General features: G+C 42.4%; 6 protein-coding genes across 6 annotated transcripts; 4 read left to right on the forward strand and 2 right to left on the reverse strand.

The window, feature by feature from the left end:
- Positions 1-21: 21 nt before the first annotated feature.
- K450DRAFT_258266 (uncharacterized protein) lies at positions 22-1,970 on the forward strand. The gene is made up of 6 exons (XM_051591813.1): positions 22-610; positions 680-991; positions 1,061-1,096; positions 1,247-1,284; positions 1,350-1,454; positions 1,533-1,970. The coding sequence occupies exons 1-6, from the start codon at positions 166-168 to the stop codon at positions 1,815-1,817; spliced, it is 1,221 nt and encodes a 406-aa protein (XP_051441156.1). The 5' UTR covers positions 22-165; the 3' UTR covers positions 1,818-1,970.
- Positions 1,971-2,024: 54 nt separating this feature from the next.
- On the reverse strand, positions 2,025-4,608 carry K450DRAFT_258270 (uncharacterized protein). Its single transcript, XM_051591814.1, has 5 exons — positions 4,275-4,608; positions 3,613-4,044; positions 3,206-3,521; positions 2,622-3,137; positions 2,025-2,557 (listed from the first exon to the last, which is right to left on the reverse strand). Exons 1-5 carry the CDS (start codon positions 4,572-4,574, stop codon positions 2,232-2,234), a joined length of 1,890 nt encoding a protein of 629 aa, XP_051441157.1. The 5' UTR covers positions 4,575-4,608; the 3' UTR covers positions 2,025-2,231.
- Positions 4,609-4,908: 300 nt separating this feature from the next.
- On the reverse strand, positions 4,909-7,428 carry K450DRAFT_258283 (uncharacterized protein). Its single transcript, XM_051591815.1, has 10 exons — positions 7,299-7,428; positions 6,975-7,232; positions 6,572-6,904; positions 6,389-6,500; positions 6,261-6,327; positions 6,001-6,195; positions 5,720-5,933; positions 5,356-5,651; positions 5,182-5,277; positions 4,909-5,105 (listed from the first exon to the last, which is right to left on the reverse strand). Exons 1-10 carry the CDS (start codon positions 7,374-7,376, stop codon positions 5,045-5,047), a joined length of 1,710 nt encoding a protein of 569 aa, XP_051441158.1. The 5' UTR covers positions 7,377-7,428; the 3' UTR covers positions 4,909-5,044.
- A 1,085-nt stretch (positions 7,429-8,513) lies between these two features.
- K450DRAFT_179731 (uncharacterized protein) lies at positions 8,514-8,885 on the forward strand (the record flags this gene model as incomplete). Its single annotated transcript, XM_051584320.1, has 1 exon — positions 8,514-8,885. A coding segment is annotated over one exon (372 nt), but the record flags the coding sequence as incomplete, so codon positions are not given.
- Positions 8,886-9,618: 733 nt separating this feature from the next.
- K450DRAFT_258291 (uncharacterized protein) lies at positions 9,619-12,905 on the forward strand. Its single transcript, XM_051591816.1, has 16 exons — positions 9,619-9,708; positions 9,922-9,963; positions 10,064-10,076; positions 10,146-10,236; positions 10,307-10,442; positions 10,527-10,605; positions 10,688-10,804; positions 10,874-10,931; positions 11,000-11,062; positions 11,126-11,225; positions 11,304-11,401; positions 11,482-11,712; positions 11,795-11,871; positions 11,952-12,057; positions 12,129-12,335; positions 12,415-12,905. The coding sequence occupies exons 1-16, from the start codon at positions 9,648-9,650 to the stop codon at positions 12,844-12,846; spliced, it is 1,911 nt and encodes a 636-aa protein (XP_051441160.1). The 5' UTR covers positions 9,619-9,647; the 3' UTR covers positions 12,847-12,905.
- Positions 12,906-13,026: 121 nt separating this feature from the next.
- K450DRAFT_258298 (uncharacterized protein) lies at positions 13,027-14,181 on the forward strand. Its single transcript, XM_051591817.1, has 2 exons — positions 13,027-13,442; positions 13,512-14,181. Exons 1-2 carry the CDS (start codon positions 13,048-13,050, stop codon positions 14,056-14,058), a joined length of 942 nt encoding a protein of 313 aa, XP_051441161.1. The 5' UTR covers positions 13,027-13,047; the 3' UTR covers positions 14,059-14,181.
- Positions 14,182-15,258: the final 1,077 nt, after the last annotated feature.

The following is a 15,258-nucleotide window of genomic DNA, read 5'->3' on the forward strand; positions in this document are numbered from 1 at the left end:
TTTTCATTCACCCGCGATTAAAAGGAGGTCTTATTTGTGACCCAACATGGAAAGAATACGTCCTCCAAACTTGGGTTGCGCGACCAGAAGGTAGCAAACCACGACTGCAAAGAATGTACTGTCAAATGCAAAGAGGAGACGTGCGGATAGTAGATATGTTAAGCCATGATGGCCTTTATACATGAACGTCGGTGTTGCTATCCGCGGACAGAATCGGGGCTTGGAACGAATGGGAAAAAAAGGGAATTTCCGTTTTGTTCAGCGCAAGCTGGCCAAAGTGCGCACGAGTCGAGTGCTTTGATTTTTTTTTTACCGCTCTTTCATAATAATTTTTTTTGGGTATATTTTTTCCAACCTTCCATCTTCAGGGCCACCTCTTCGTTTTCTCTGCTGTGTATTTTTTTTTTTTTTTTTCATTCCTTCGATAAACCAATCCTCTTATATTATCGAATGGCTGCTCATCAACTACTTGACAAGTTCAGTCTCGAAACTCCATTCGGTGTTGCTCTGTATCCTTATTTCGACAAGGTATACACTGCAGTCACCGGAAAGTCGGCAAATTCATTTGCCTTCATTGAGGGCGTGACTCCCCTGTCAACACAACGAGAAGGTATACATCTGAACATTTTGGCATGGTGTTGGCTGATGACTTTTTTTACTTAACCATAATGTATTCCAGTCCTCATCTCCTGTATAACTTACTTGGTTGTCATCTTTGGTGGCCAGTACTTGCTCCGATCCGCATCGGCATTCAAGTTCAAGCTATTGTTCCAAATTCACAACTTGTTGTTGACTTTGGTCTCACTATCACTCCTCCTCTTGGTGATTGAGCAACTATTGCCCATCATTGTTCGACATGGTCTGCTTCATGCCGTATGTTCCACTGAAGGCTGGACTCAGCGTTTGGAGCTATTGTACTACCTGAATTATTTGGTGAAATACTGGGAATTGGCTGATACAGTCTTCTTGGTGGTTAAGAAGAAGAAGCTTGGTAAGTTTTAATATGGGGGATATAAGGGAGTGAGGGTATCGCTAATGTATCGTCTTTGATTTGAAACAGAATTCCTTCACTATTTCCATCACAGTATGACGATGGGTAAGTTTCCACTCCCCGCCTGGATTTTTTTTTCACGCTGAACGAATGGCAATGAGCCAGCCAGCCGTTCTCCTGCTCCTTTTTTTTTTTGGTCTTTTTTCCTTTTTTTCAGCAGCATTATTGACCCAACCATATTGTCCCAATTCATAGTCCTGTGCTACACTCAATTAGTGGGTAGGACCACTGTGGTATGTACTAAATCAAGCGTATCAATGTCTTTTTTTTCTTCTCTAACATATTTGATCTCTTAAAGTCCTGGGTTCCTATCGTTCTCAACTTGACTGTCCATGTTGCTATGTACTGGTACTATTTGCAGACATCGCGTGGTCTCAGAATTTGGTGGAAGAAGTACTTGACGGTTAGTGTCAATTGTGAATGCTGCGTTGGGGTTCAATGCGGACTCTCAAACTTACCAACGCCTTTTGTACTCCTTTAGACAATGCAAATTATTCAATTCGTGATCGATCTTGTCGTTATTTATGCCTGCTCATACAGTTACTTCACCTTCACCTACGCTCCATACTTGCCTGGTGGTTTTGGAGATTGTGCTGGAACAGAAGGAGCCGCTGCTTTCGGATGTGCTTTGTTGACCAGTTACCTTTTCTTGTTCATCAACTTTTATCGCCAGACGTACAAGGCCAAGGCTAAGCAACCCCGCACCGCCACCAAAACACCCGAGATCAAGAATGACGTGAAGGACGTTAGACCCATCAAAGCTTAGACAAACTAGCGACTGCGTGGTTATTCCCCCCCCCCCCAAAATTTTCAACTACGCAAACAGGCAGACTAGAGAGGTTTCATTCGTATTGCTGTGTAAACAAAAGCCCTAAAGGCTCATTGTAAATTCTGTCATTTGTCTTGCTCTTTTTCGTCCCATTATTTTTCTTTCTTTTTGCTCCCTGCCCCAACCATATCATGCTTTTGCATTTACCAACAGTATCAACGTCTGTCAGTCACTATACAAATATCCATGTGTTCTTTTAAAAAAAATAGCTCTTTTTATTCAACATTGATGTAAGGCTAAAATTATGTATGATTTCTGCAGTTCAGATGTGCATTTGGGAAAGAAAAAAGGCATGAGGTTTTTGGATAAATCTTCTTAGTTGTGAAGTGAGGAGGAGAACATGTATGCCATCTAATCGACCTTGATACTGGCAAAGATTCTCTGCAAGAACACCAGAGTAGATACATAGCCAACAGCTCCAGTCATGACAGTGACAAGAAGACTGATGATAGCAGAGTAGCCAAAGTACAGGACAGTACCAGTGAAGCTGCCGATATCAAGCTTGGTGAAATAATACAGAGCAGAGTACAGGAAGACGTAGAATCCAGATGCACCAGAGGTGAGGAAAGCTCTCCATGACCAATGATAATCCTCGTTACACAAATGGAAGTAGCACATAAGGATAGTGATTTCCGAGCAAGTCAAAATCAAGACAGAGTAGACAAGGAAAAGGAAACCTGGCGAGAGGGTTGATTAGACTAAACCTCACCAAACTAGCCATCAAGAAAATTTCGAACTTACCTAGTCCATAATAGATGCGATGGAACCAAATGCTATTCATAATGAAATACAATTCAATAAAGATAGCACCAAAAGGAAGAAGACCGCCCATCAAGATGGAAGGAATGGTACGAAGGTAGAAGGGTTGATCAGGGATTTGGCGAGGAATCTGGTTGGTTCTGACAGGATGTTCGATTCTAGGCTTGCGGAAACCAAAGTAGGATCCAATAACGCTGAGAGGCAAAGAGATCAAGGCCCAGAGAGCCAAAACAGCAACCATACTACCGAAGGGAACAGCACCAGAAGAGTGGGAAGCAATCAAGAAGAAGTTAAGGCCAAAGAGCTCACCAAGAATGATACCAGGGAACAACACGGCGGTCAAGGCAACGTTAGCCTTCCATGCTTCACCTCCGTTCATCTTGTAAACTCTAGCAGAAACAAAGCCGGCAATGCTTCCAAAAATCATGAAAAGGATAACCATAACGGTAGCCAAGGAACCACGGTTAGATGGGGAAAGGAAACCAAGAACAGCAAAGACTGCAGGATAAAATATATTAGCATCAGCACCTATAGCGAGGTGGCAAGGTGGGCAAAGTCAAACTTACCCAGTGTAACACCGGCCATAGCAAGAAGCTGGGCACCATTACCAACCAATACAGCCAAGAACATAGCGCGGGTGGGAGGGCGGAAGACATCCCCGTGAACAAGCTTCCATCCATAATCTTCTTGAACATCTTCTTGAGCATCAACAGCATTATAACGGGAGATATCTTTGTGAAGTGCGCGAAGCAAGATCATGGCAACCATTCCGGTCAAGAACAGGACAATGACAATAGAGTTTACCAATGAGAACCAATGGATGGATGGATCAAAGATATGAAGGTAGTTATCCCAGCGAGTAGCCCAGGGAGTGGTTGATTCCTTTGAAGAGACAAACAGAGAATTAGTCTATGTAAGCAGAGCTATACCCTTTGATAAAGCACAACGTTCAGCAGATGCGACGTATACTTACAATCCATTGAACACTGTATGAATAGGTGATAGTATCCTTGTCGCTGTATTGGAACTGATAAGGTCCACTAGGCGCACAGTTGAGTTGACCATTTTCTTCCTTGGTGTTACGGCTAATGGGAAGAACAACAACACCAACGACTCTGTAGTTATCGTCTTCACGAGCGTGGTACTTGATCTGAATGGAGTAGTGGGTGTTCACGTAATCCTTCTCAGCAGATGTATATCCAAGTGGGAAACCGATACCGTAAAACTCTCTTTCGTCGCCTTCTGCACGTTCGTCCTTTGCATTTCGTGCAGCCGGGAGACCATCGATCAACCAATTGATAGCATAATTCTCCTTAACGCGCTCGGTGATAAATTCTGCATCCTCCTTAGGAATAGCTGGGGTTGTGCAAAGCAATTTACACTCGGTATCTTCCAACATATGGATCTGTTAAAATGAAAAAAAGCAGATACTTGCGTTAAAATCACGAGTGAAACTGAGCCCCTATTGTAAATAACGCATAATAAGCGGCACCAGCATGTCTAGCAGCATTTATAACGTTGTGCCCTGATCAAAAGCTCTCGTATAGCACCTCAGTCGCTGAATATGCTGGCCGGCAACGTTATAAAAGCATGCCCATCTTACACATCAACCCCTCATGGCTTGGCAATTCTTACCTGGAAAGGAGAGTTGAAAATACGATCGCCAAAGAGAATGCTTCCAAGTGATTCAGATTGCTTTTGAGGACCACCTTCAGGTTGGCAGAAGTGGAATGGCTCATAATAATAATCATACGAGATGACAGACTTCAATTGGGAATTCGAGCTAACAATGGGTGTAAGCGAATTGACAAAGAGGGGAACCAAATCGCCTTTCTTGTAGTTGTGAGGAGCGACTCCAGGTAAGTAGAATGCCATACTGGCATTCACTAGAAGAAGCAAGGCAAGCAAGCTAGAAAGCCGGCCATGATGACCCATGATTAGTTTGATTGCAGAATGGGATGCAGTGCTAACTGGCTTTCCTAAGCCGACCAGCCTAATTTTTTATTTTTGCCATTATCCCCTTCGGACTTCCAACCACTTCGACTGGGCCCACCTTTCAGGTACACATCATCCTGTAACACGTCTCTGTTGGACCCATCCGTACATCCAAGAAGACGTCTACTTGAAATGAATGTTGATTTCGAAAATAAAACGCTCGATGGGTCTTCCATGAACTTTTGAAAACAATGGGTCTTATCGCTTCGGGTGTCGGTGGATGAATCTAACAAAACGCATGGTTGCCTTCTTGGGTTCTAACAACAAACGACGTGGCGGGAGGCTTGAACCAAAATCAAACAGTATCTATTTTGATGGCCAAACCATGTACAAAAGTAAAAGCTAGGAGGCTATAACTACAGTATTAAAATTGAAAATTTTCTATGCATAATAGGTACTGAGCTCTATGTTTATGCCTTTTTTTCAGTTTCTTTCTCGGTTTTCCTTCGCTTTGACGTCTCAATCATATTCCTGTAAAGCAGATTCCTATTGTTAGAATCTTTGATTCCTAAACTGAAAAGATACTATTCTATGGCATAAAACTTACCTCTTATGGGCGATCTTTCTCTTGTCGTAACTAGACATAGTATTAATTTGTTTACGCTCTATAGGCGCCTTACGGAGCTGCTTCCTCATGTTTTGGCTGAAAAGGAGGAAAGGCGCAGTGTCAGCTATTTGCGGAACAAACACTCTATAAAGTCCGTGCATTCCAGTAACTTACCTTGGCTTTCTCATCGTAAGCATCCATTCAGGTACCTCACAGCCAGATCCTCGCATGACGTTAACGATACTTTTCAAGTAAGGTGCGTCTTCCTTGGTGAAGTATGTAACTGCTTCACCGGTACGACCAGCACGACCCGTTCGTCCGATTCTGTGGATATAGCTTTGCACTGTTTGAGGGAAATCGTAGTTGATGACGAGATTGACTCCCTTGAAATCAAGACCACGTGCCATCAGCTCGGTTGAAATGAGAACCCATATGCGACCGGCTCTGAACTGGTCAATGATATTGTCTCTCTGTAATGATACCGAAAATTTAGCCACATTGAAAGAAATATCGCATAGTGAGATGATGGAAGCATTACCTGAGATTTGGTTCGCTCGGAGTGAATGACATCAACATTGATACCATCATAGACCAGCTCATGGAAAAGCTCCTTAGCACGATCGATGGACTGTACAAAGATGAGAACGGGTGGTTTCAATCCCTTTTGCACCATCTGTCGAATGGCGACGAGTTTTCCATCCTCACTTCCAACAAACAGTAACTCCTGTTTAATGGTTTCTGTTGCGGCATTCCTATACGAGAATAGAACGTTGAGTCGAATGTAAAGCATTATATAAAGCAATGATACAAATGTCCTACTTTGCGCCAATAACAATTCGAATAGGATCTTTCATGACAGTTTTTGCTAACGTTTCGACTCCAGATGGTATAGTCGCACTGAAGAGTGACTTTTGAATGTTAGCATTTGTGCAAGCCGCAAAGATTTCGTCCATTTGCTCTAAGAAACCAAGCTCCAACAATTTATCAGCCTCATCAAGGACAAGATGTTGAACACTAGTAGTCATGAAATCAAGTCAGCAAATATCATACACATCATACGAATATATCTTGCCACATACCGATTGAGTTCAATCTCGTCACTCTGTATAGCATGAACTAAGCGCAGTGGCGTACTAATGAGGATATCTATGATTACAAGTCAATATACGGCTGCCAGCAAGCTCATGCATCTTTAAATCTCACTTACCATATTTCTGTCGCAGTTTTGGATCCTGTGCTTGTGTTGCAGCCGTTGCCTTTGTCAACATGCAAATTTTGAACTTTTTGCCGGCACTAATTCGCTTGATCTCGCGGAAAATCTGTTCGGAACACATCGTTAGATACCATTATACACCAAAAATGACTTTCCGCAAATGTTTCATTTTCATACCTGTTGAGCCAATTCACGGGTGGGAGCAACAACCAGAGCACGATAGCCAACCTTTTCCGGCCCATTCAAATCATGAATAATGGGGAGAAGGTATGCCAATGTTTTACCTGAACCAGTAGGTGCACACGACATAAGATCCCGTCCCTTCATGATGATTGGTATAGATTGCATTTGAATTGGGGTGGGATCCTCAAACCCACTGACTTTCAGATTACGGCGAATGTATGGTCGAAGATTGTAATATGGCGTTGAAAGGTCTGCAAATTTGCGAAATGGATTTGGTATGTCGTCTCCATAAACGCGGATCCGATTCTGTTTTCTGAACTGGGCCACCTACAAAATCACAGAGATATTTAAGCTTCCCATCATATGCCTAACATCAATGTTAAAAGCATATAATTACCTCTTCCTGACTTGTGAAAAGATCTTCTTCGTCGTCGTCGTCTTCTTCCTCGTCTTGCTGATTGTCTTCTTCAGCTTCCAATTTTTTATTCTTCTTTTCTTTTGACTTCTTAGGGTCTTTGGCTTTTTTGTTGTTGCCGACGATAGTATGAGTATTCTTAAAGAAATCAATTTCATTTAACAAAGACTTCTGTCGTTCTTCCTCATTATCTGGTTGCTCAGTAAGGGTTTCCTCAACTTCGGGTTCAGTTGCAGTAGGCTAAGTGGGGAGTTGAATCAGTACCAAAATGTATATGGAATGAGCATAAAATAGATAGAAGCTTACGTCTAGTAGTTGGAAGTCATCCTTAAAGCGCTTCTTGTCAAACTTTGCGCCTCCACCTAGTAATCTGAAGAGATCCATCTATGAAAGTGATCGAACAAGCAGTAAGGTCGCAGCTCTCAAAAAAAAAAAATGGCTGTAGAAAAAGACGGTCACACATGGAAACGGCAGCTCTGGAAACTCCTGAGATTCCAATTCTTGCAATTGACTGCTGCATCGTAATTCTGGCCATGCCCTTTACACCACGCTATCCTAGTTGACATGTTCTTGCTTCATATTCTGCGAACATTACCTTTTAAAAGATATCCTGCTGTACAACTAGTAAAAAATACAAGGTTTAAGCACTCGTCCTGGACGAATGAAGAAGATCGAGCTCTCAAGCAGTTTGTCAATGAGCACGGAAACCAATGGAGTGTCTATGTAGCACACTATGCCCCTCACCGCTTGCCAAGAGAGTGCCAATACCGATATACCGATATTACAAACCCTTTAATGAGGAAGGGGCCGTTCGATGCTTCAGAAATTGAAAAACTGCGTGACGGTGTGCGCGAGTTCGGTGTAGGAAATTGGAAGGACATCCAGCAAAAATATCTACCGAATAGACCAAATCGCAAAATAGCCAATGTTTGGAGCCTCCAAGCAAATCCAAATCTAATTTCTGGATCTTGGGCAAAAGAAGAAGACGAACTTTTGCGCAAAGGAGTCGCGAAATATGGACACGAATGGTCGAAAATTGCCAAAGAATTTCTTCCTCACCGAAGCCGCCAGAGCTTGAGGTATCGGTACTGCGATACTCTCAATGAAAATGTAAAACACGGGAAATGGTCAGAGGAAGAACTGAGACTGCTTCTTCAACGTGTCATTATGTTCGGCACAAATAACTGGAAAAAAGTAGCAGCTGGTATTCGCGGCAGAACCGTAACAATGTGTCAACAAACCTGGCATCTCAAAGTCGACCCTTCATTGAACAAAGGAGATTGGGACGAAACAGAGATACGAATATTTTGGAAGCTAGTCGAGCATGAAGGTAAAAGGTGGACGACCATATCTTCTCAATTACCGGGACGATCAAGTCAGGACTGCTTCTGGCTGTTTTGGGCTACAGTGAAGCAAGAGCTGGGTATCCTGATTGGAAACTCAAGCAGACGTAGTTTCAGCGACGAATGGGTCAAGGATTTTGCCAGGGATATGAGCCAAACCTTGGACACATCCAAGCGCATGATACGTGCGGCTGACGGCAATCCTCAAGAAATTAGTGTTGGAAGATGGAGTGATGAGGATCTTGAAAAACTCCTTCAACTTGTCGATGAACACTCTCATAATGGTACAATTGACTGGGACGGCGTTGCTGCTAAATTCAGTAGTCGAACAAAAGAACAGTGCAGGAATGAATACCGGTACCACCAAACACATTGTAAAGAAATACCACAATTCAGCCAAGAAGAGGATGAGAAATTGGTCCGACTTGCACATAAGTACCAAGAGCGTTGGGATCTCATTGCCAAAGAGCTACCCGGACGCAATGTTGATGAATGCAGGATACGCTGGAACAAATATACGAAATGGAAACAGGATGAAAATAGGCGAAGTCGTAAACTCACGCATGACGAAAAGGATCTCATTCGCGAAGGCGTGTCAATGTTTGGAAACAACTGGTTAGCCATTTCAACCACTTATCTGCCGCATATCAGCCCGCAGCGTTGTATGAATTGGTGGCACAGCGTCGGTAAACATCAAGACACTGTCTATTCCAAGGAAGACATCGATCGTTTCCTCAAAATGGCAGTCAAAGCTCAAGATACTGAAAATATAAACGAAATCGATTGGAAGGCGGTTGCGCAGCTCGTTCCAACCTTAACACCCAATAAATGCGAAGAAAGATGGAAAACATGGAATACAGAAACACAACCATGGACGGATGCGGAAGAAATTACCCTCATAGAAGCAGTTCACAAATACCGAGGTAACCCAGAGTATCGGAACCGTATGTGGGCAGCGGTAGCAGAAGAAGTGGGTAACAATCGAACACCCAATCAGTGTGCTTCTAAATTGAAAAATATACGCAGACGACGCGCATCCAGCGACAGATTCCCATAATTCTACATAAACAATTGTATGATAGATCTTTTTATTCTTTTGCTGTAATTTAAGATGTTTTTGCTTTGTCTTTGACTGAAGCATTGTAAAATAATGCATAAACAGTATTTCATTTAAATATTGAGCAGTAAACAGAATGTGTTCGATTCATGCCTCGGAGTTCCAAATCGGTCTCCGTACGTCACGACAAGAAGTGCTCAAGTAGAAATTTCCTTTCTCAGGCGAACGTGGATCCGAACCCTTTTCTCTCCATCCATGTCTTACCGCAGATCTTACCAGCCCTCGGCTGCTTCTCAGCAGCAAGTAGAGGATACAGGTTTGTACTATTTAGTCCTAGAGACGTTGTCTGAGGGATACCGTTGGAAATTTCTTTGTCAACGTCGTCGATCGACGCTACCTTCCGGAATGAGACGCACCGTTCAGCTTCAGCAATCCTTTGCAAGCAAAGCTCACTCGGCTCGACCTCCATACAATGTATTTTTTGACCAATACCTAGATTACTGACCATATATCTTTCACTCTTTTCTAGCCAAAATTATGGACAAAACCTGGGAAGTCATTCAGCAGAAAAGTAAGTAGCGGACAGTGTCAAACAAAGTCGGGGTTCGAGCTGCCTTGGCATGATACCATCTTGATATGAAAACTAAATATTTCACTTTCGCCCTTAATAGCTTTCACAAAATGGTAAGCTAGAAGTTTGGGCTATGATATCAAAGAAAAAAACCTGTTATCTGACTACAAAGGATTGCATAGGGTCAACAACAAGTTGGACATTAAGAGCATTCCTCATATCAATAACCTTGGAGAAGATCTCACCAGTGGTGTTAGACTGATTCAGCTCTTGGTAGGTCACAAAGCGTGTTCGTTTTTCCCGCCAAAAATGCCAAGATGCACTCCCCCTAACATCGTAATAGGAAATCATCGGGGATACACCCCTTGGACGATACAACCAAAACCCCAAAATGAGAATTCAAAAAGTTGAAAACGTTAACAAAGCTCTGGAATTTATGAGGCTACGAAACCTTCAATTGACTAACATTGGTGCTGAAGGTTCGTGTGTATACGATAATAATTTGATGTAGAGCACGAGAGAAAGGAAAACCTGACAAGTCCGAAATTATTGGCTTTCATTAGATATCGTCGACACCAATACCAAGCTCATTTTGGGTATGATTTGGACAATCATTTTGAGATTTACTATTGATGATATCAAGTAAGGAAGGGCCACAATGCCTGAAATTTTTGCTTAGCCGCCGTCGTATGTCGTAACTCATAGTCGCCACTCATATTTTCAGCCAAGAAGGTTTGACGGCAAGAGAAGGTCTTTTGCTTTGGTGTCAGCGCAAAACTGCGCCTTATGACGATGTGAATGTCCGCGATTTTACCTACAGCTGGACTGATGGCTTGGCATTGTAAGTTGACTAATGATATTTGACCTGGCCACTATTACATCGGAATGTTACTAATATTGTCGACTGTAGTTGTGCTTTGATTCACCGTCATCGCCCAGACCTGCTTGACTACCATGCCTTAGACAAGGTTAGTATTATTGGCTGTAATCTTGTGCTGCTGTATATGGGAAACTCACTGTTTTCTCCCACCCACAGTCCGACAGACACGGCAACACAGCTTTAGCTTTCGATGTAGCTGAGCAGCACCTTGGAATCCCCGTAAGTTCGGTCATGCAGTTTATATACACATGAATTGAAAATTCATATTATACCTTGGAATAGAAACTTTTGGATGTTGAGGATGTTTGTGACATTCAAAAGCCAGACGAGAGATCTGTCATGACCTATGTTGCCGAATATTTCCACGCATTTTCCGCATTAGGTACGTTGTTTATTATGATTCTTGAGTTTTCTGACATCTTGCTATGCTAAATGGGTGGCTAATGCCATTATACTACAGATAAGGTAGAGACTGCTGGACGTCGTGTTGCTCAATTTGCGGAGATGATGGCGTCAGTTTGGGACATGCAGAGTGATTATGAAAGACGTGTTCTGGCTGTGAGTATACCTCTGATTGGCTACCTGTTTTGAATGGAAAGGCGTATATTCTAACAATGTTTCATTGTATCTCTATGCAGCTTATGGACGTGGTTGACAGCAAGCGAAAGGAATGGAAGGGCACATCATTTTCTGATTCATATTTGGAGGCAAAGCAGAAGTCTGCAGAATTCACCACCTACAAGAATACAGATAAGCGTACTTGGGTTGCTGAAAAGCAGGACGTTGACACTCTACTCGGAAATATACAAACTAAGCTGAAGACGTATAACTTGGCTCCATATGTACCACCTCAGGGATTGTCCTTAGCTGTAAGTACCTGTAACCTTCACATTGCAGTAACCGAATCTGCTGATGCTAAACGTACTGCTTTTTTTAATTTTCATTATACAGGACCTGGACAAGACCTGGAATGGTCTGCTAGATTCGGAAGCCAATTATCACCGAAGCATCAACGGCAAGATTCGCGAGTAAGTTTTTCAACCGTCAGTCGACTCTGCGAGCTTATGGGACCTGTATTAACCCCTACTTTTTTTTTTGCGATATACAGAATCAAGGAAAATCTTCGCAAATCATACGCAAACGCAGCGAATGATTTCCAAAAGCAGCTTAACGCTCTTTCATTGGAATTGGCAAAATTGGATGGCGATCTGGATGTAAGTACGCTGAATGAAACAGGTTAACCCGCTTTTTTATCTAAACATATTCTTATGTTTCACCATTGCAGATCCAATTAAACACTGTTCAGAAGATTACTGGAAAGCTTCAGCCCCTACAATCATCTCTGCAAAAGATTGACGATCTCGACAGACAATGTGAAGAAGCTAACACTGAAGAGAATGATTACACTATCTACTCTGTTGAGGACCTAAGCTTTGAGCTCAGTCTTGTTCAGAAGGCCGTTCAGAAGAAGAGTGCATTTATCGAGAACCAGGTAAGTTGAAAATGGCGTGAGATGAATTGAGAGAATCTCAGAAGCATAGAAAACTAAACCTGCATGGTCAACAATATAGATTGTGTCAAGAAATATGACCAACTTGACACCTGCCCAATTGGAAGAGTTTGAGTCAACGTTCAGATACTTTGACAAGGATAATAGCAACTCTTTGTCTCCTCCAGAACTCAGTGCCGCTATGGCCAGTCTGGGACTGTTCTACGAAGATAGAGAATTCGACAAAATATTTTCACAGGTTGCCGAAGACCAAGATAAGGCTTCATTCGAACAATTCATTCGATATATGGTATCTGTTACTGAGGACAAGGCAACACCTGAACAGCTATGCCAGTCATTCCGTGCCGTCGCTGGAGATAAGCCATATGTCACGGAAATGGACTTGAAGATGTGTATGGTGCCTGTACCCGTCATTGATACTCTGAAGCAGACTATGCCAAAGAGTCAGGACGGATACGATTACACGGCTTGGGTCAACTCTGTGTTTAAATGAATTATGTAATTAAATAAACCTGGGCCACAACACACTCTATTATTTTTCAACAACAGGAACGCTTTTTTTTTTTTTGAAAGAGCATTTGGGGTGCAAAAAGTTCGCACGCTGGCCACGAAAATGAAATTTGATTTGCTAAGCGAATTCATTCGACGTCATTTATGGTCCCTTGACGCACAAGTTGAGGTTCATGTGCTCATAATGAATAGAATTACCCGAAATCTCCAAGCCTTAAAGGTACCCAGAGCCATCCAATATCGCTCTGCTTCTGATTCTTCGCGACCATTCCCACCTTCTCACCCTACACGCCCAACATTACCCGAAAATTCGTCTCAAACCACAGCATCCGTCTCTCAAGGCACTGATGTTAAACAGGATGATAGCACTGTGTTCGCACCAGCCTTGGAGGAACTGGCCAAGACGTCCAAACCGTTTAACTTGGCCTCAGACAAGCTAGAGCCACCACGCTACGATGACTACTTCAATCGACATCACTTTGATACATTTAAACTACTTCGGGCCTTGGAGCAACAAGGTTTCACTCGTACTCAGGCCGAAGTGATCATGAAAGGCATAAAATTCAAGTTGCGCCATAGGTAAATCCACCTTCTGATCCTAAGTTGGTCGACCCTGTCTCTCATGTTAACCTTGAATATTTCTCCCAGCACGGCGAGCTTACGACAGAGGATGCTTACCAAATCGGATTTAGAGAACGAATCGTACCTTTTCAAAGCTGCTTTGTCTGAACTGCGAACCGAGATTCAAGTTATGCGACGCAATGATACACAAACATTGCAATCTGAAGCCGCTCAAATTACGCGGGAAGTAGATGCCTTAGCTCAACGGCTCAGAGAGGACATTGGCAACATGAAGTCCGAAATATCGTTGGATATGAACAATCGAAAGAATGAAGTCCGGGAGGACCAAAAGATGATTGACATGCGGATACAGGAGATAAATAACAAATTTACTATATCCTTGGGAGATGTTCGGACAGATTTGGAAGCAGTAAGATGGGAGACCATTTGGAAAGGCATGGCTGGTGTTGTCGTGGCTGGCATTGCTATCGCAAGTCTTGGTTACCTGCTACTGAAACACACTGATAAGAATGCCCGCCAAGTAGAACTAGAAAACCAAAAGATAATCAAGCAGTTGCAAGAAGAGGCCAAATTCGCACGAACAGCTGAAGAAGAAGTCATCTTTTCAAATTAACGTTCATAACCATGTATCTCATTTATACCCGTATAACTCTCCCACAACTGGATTAGACGACCAACCTGTAATAACTTCTTTATAGAAATCAATAAAAAAAAAGCCTTTGTTAGATCATGTACATTTGTGAAAAATGCTCTGCAAATCTTTCTTGGTCAATATCACATTCGTTTTTTGATTCTTGGCCAACACATTAACAACCTCATGCCGAAGTATATCTCGTGCTTATCACGATATGTGTATTGAAATCCTCACCGCCTCAGTACCCCACCATTTACGTGCTTGCTTTCTATGGCAGATGACTATCATTCCTGACAGTGCAGATGTTCTCCTACTTTCTACATATCGCCGTATCGATCAGGTCCACATATTCCTTGCTTACGGTCATCCAACTCAAACGTCCTGAAACGTTATGAGAGAAGTTTACTTTTCAATGCCAAGAATATGCGCGCTGCAAGTTACAGATGGTCCTTCGAATTTATTTTTGTGAAATGATGTCCGGAAATGCCAACCCACTTAATTTTACGCGAATATCATATTCAGCCCGCTCTTTCACTGAAAGCCACGAAGCGCAAAGTGTTCAATATCTAAAATATTGCTTAAACATTTATAGTTCCTTTAAGTTTCATAACTTGACTTCGGGCAACGGTCCCTACATGTGAAATCTACAGCGGCGTCTTGGCGATAGATGCAAAAAATGATATCACCACCTTATTCTTTTTATTTATAGCTGAAAAGGCGTATTTAATTTCATCATCACCATAACATTGTCCTGATGAATAAACAATAAAGTTTAGGCAATTAGTGGGGTGGGGGATGGAGGCAGGCAGGCAGTAAGCATTATTTTGAGTTAAACTGGTCAACATCACGTTGGCAGCGACTATGTCAGGTGGTAGCATCGCTGGGACCAATTAAAGGCATATGAATGGTTACCAGTAGTAAGATAACAGCCAATTCTACATTAAATGAGGTACTCGTATAATATGTTTGAATGCTAGCTCGACAATTTTGTTCTATGGTAAATAAGCTTTTTAACCCACTAGATTCTTCTGGAATTGGTTGTTTTTTTGATAAATTGACTAGGTTATCATGGTTGCTCATTGGTTCCACTGATGTTGCCTTTATTTCAACTTCATCGGATCATGATGTCAGCATCACCATACAACAGTGCTCGCAAACGACAGCTGACTGAGCCGATGT

This window comes from Umbelopsis ramanniana, assembly GCF_025399195.1.
Source record: "Umbelopsis ramanniana AG unplaced genomic scaffold K450scaffold_70, whole genome shotgun sequence".
Classification (NCBI taxonomy): Eukaryota; Fungi; Mucoromycota; class Umbelopsidomycetes; order Umbelopsidales; family Umbelopsidaceae; genus Umbelopsis; species Umbelopsis ramanniana.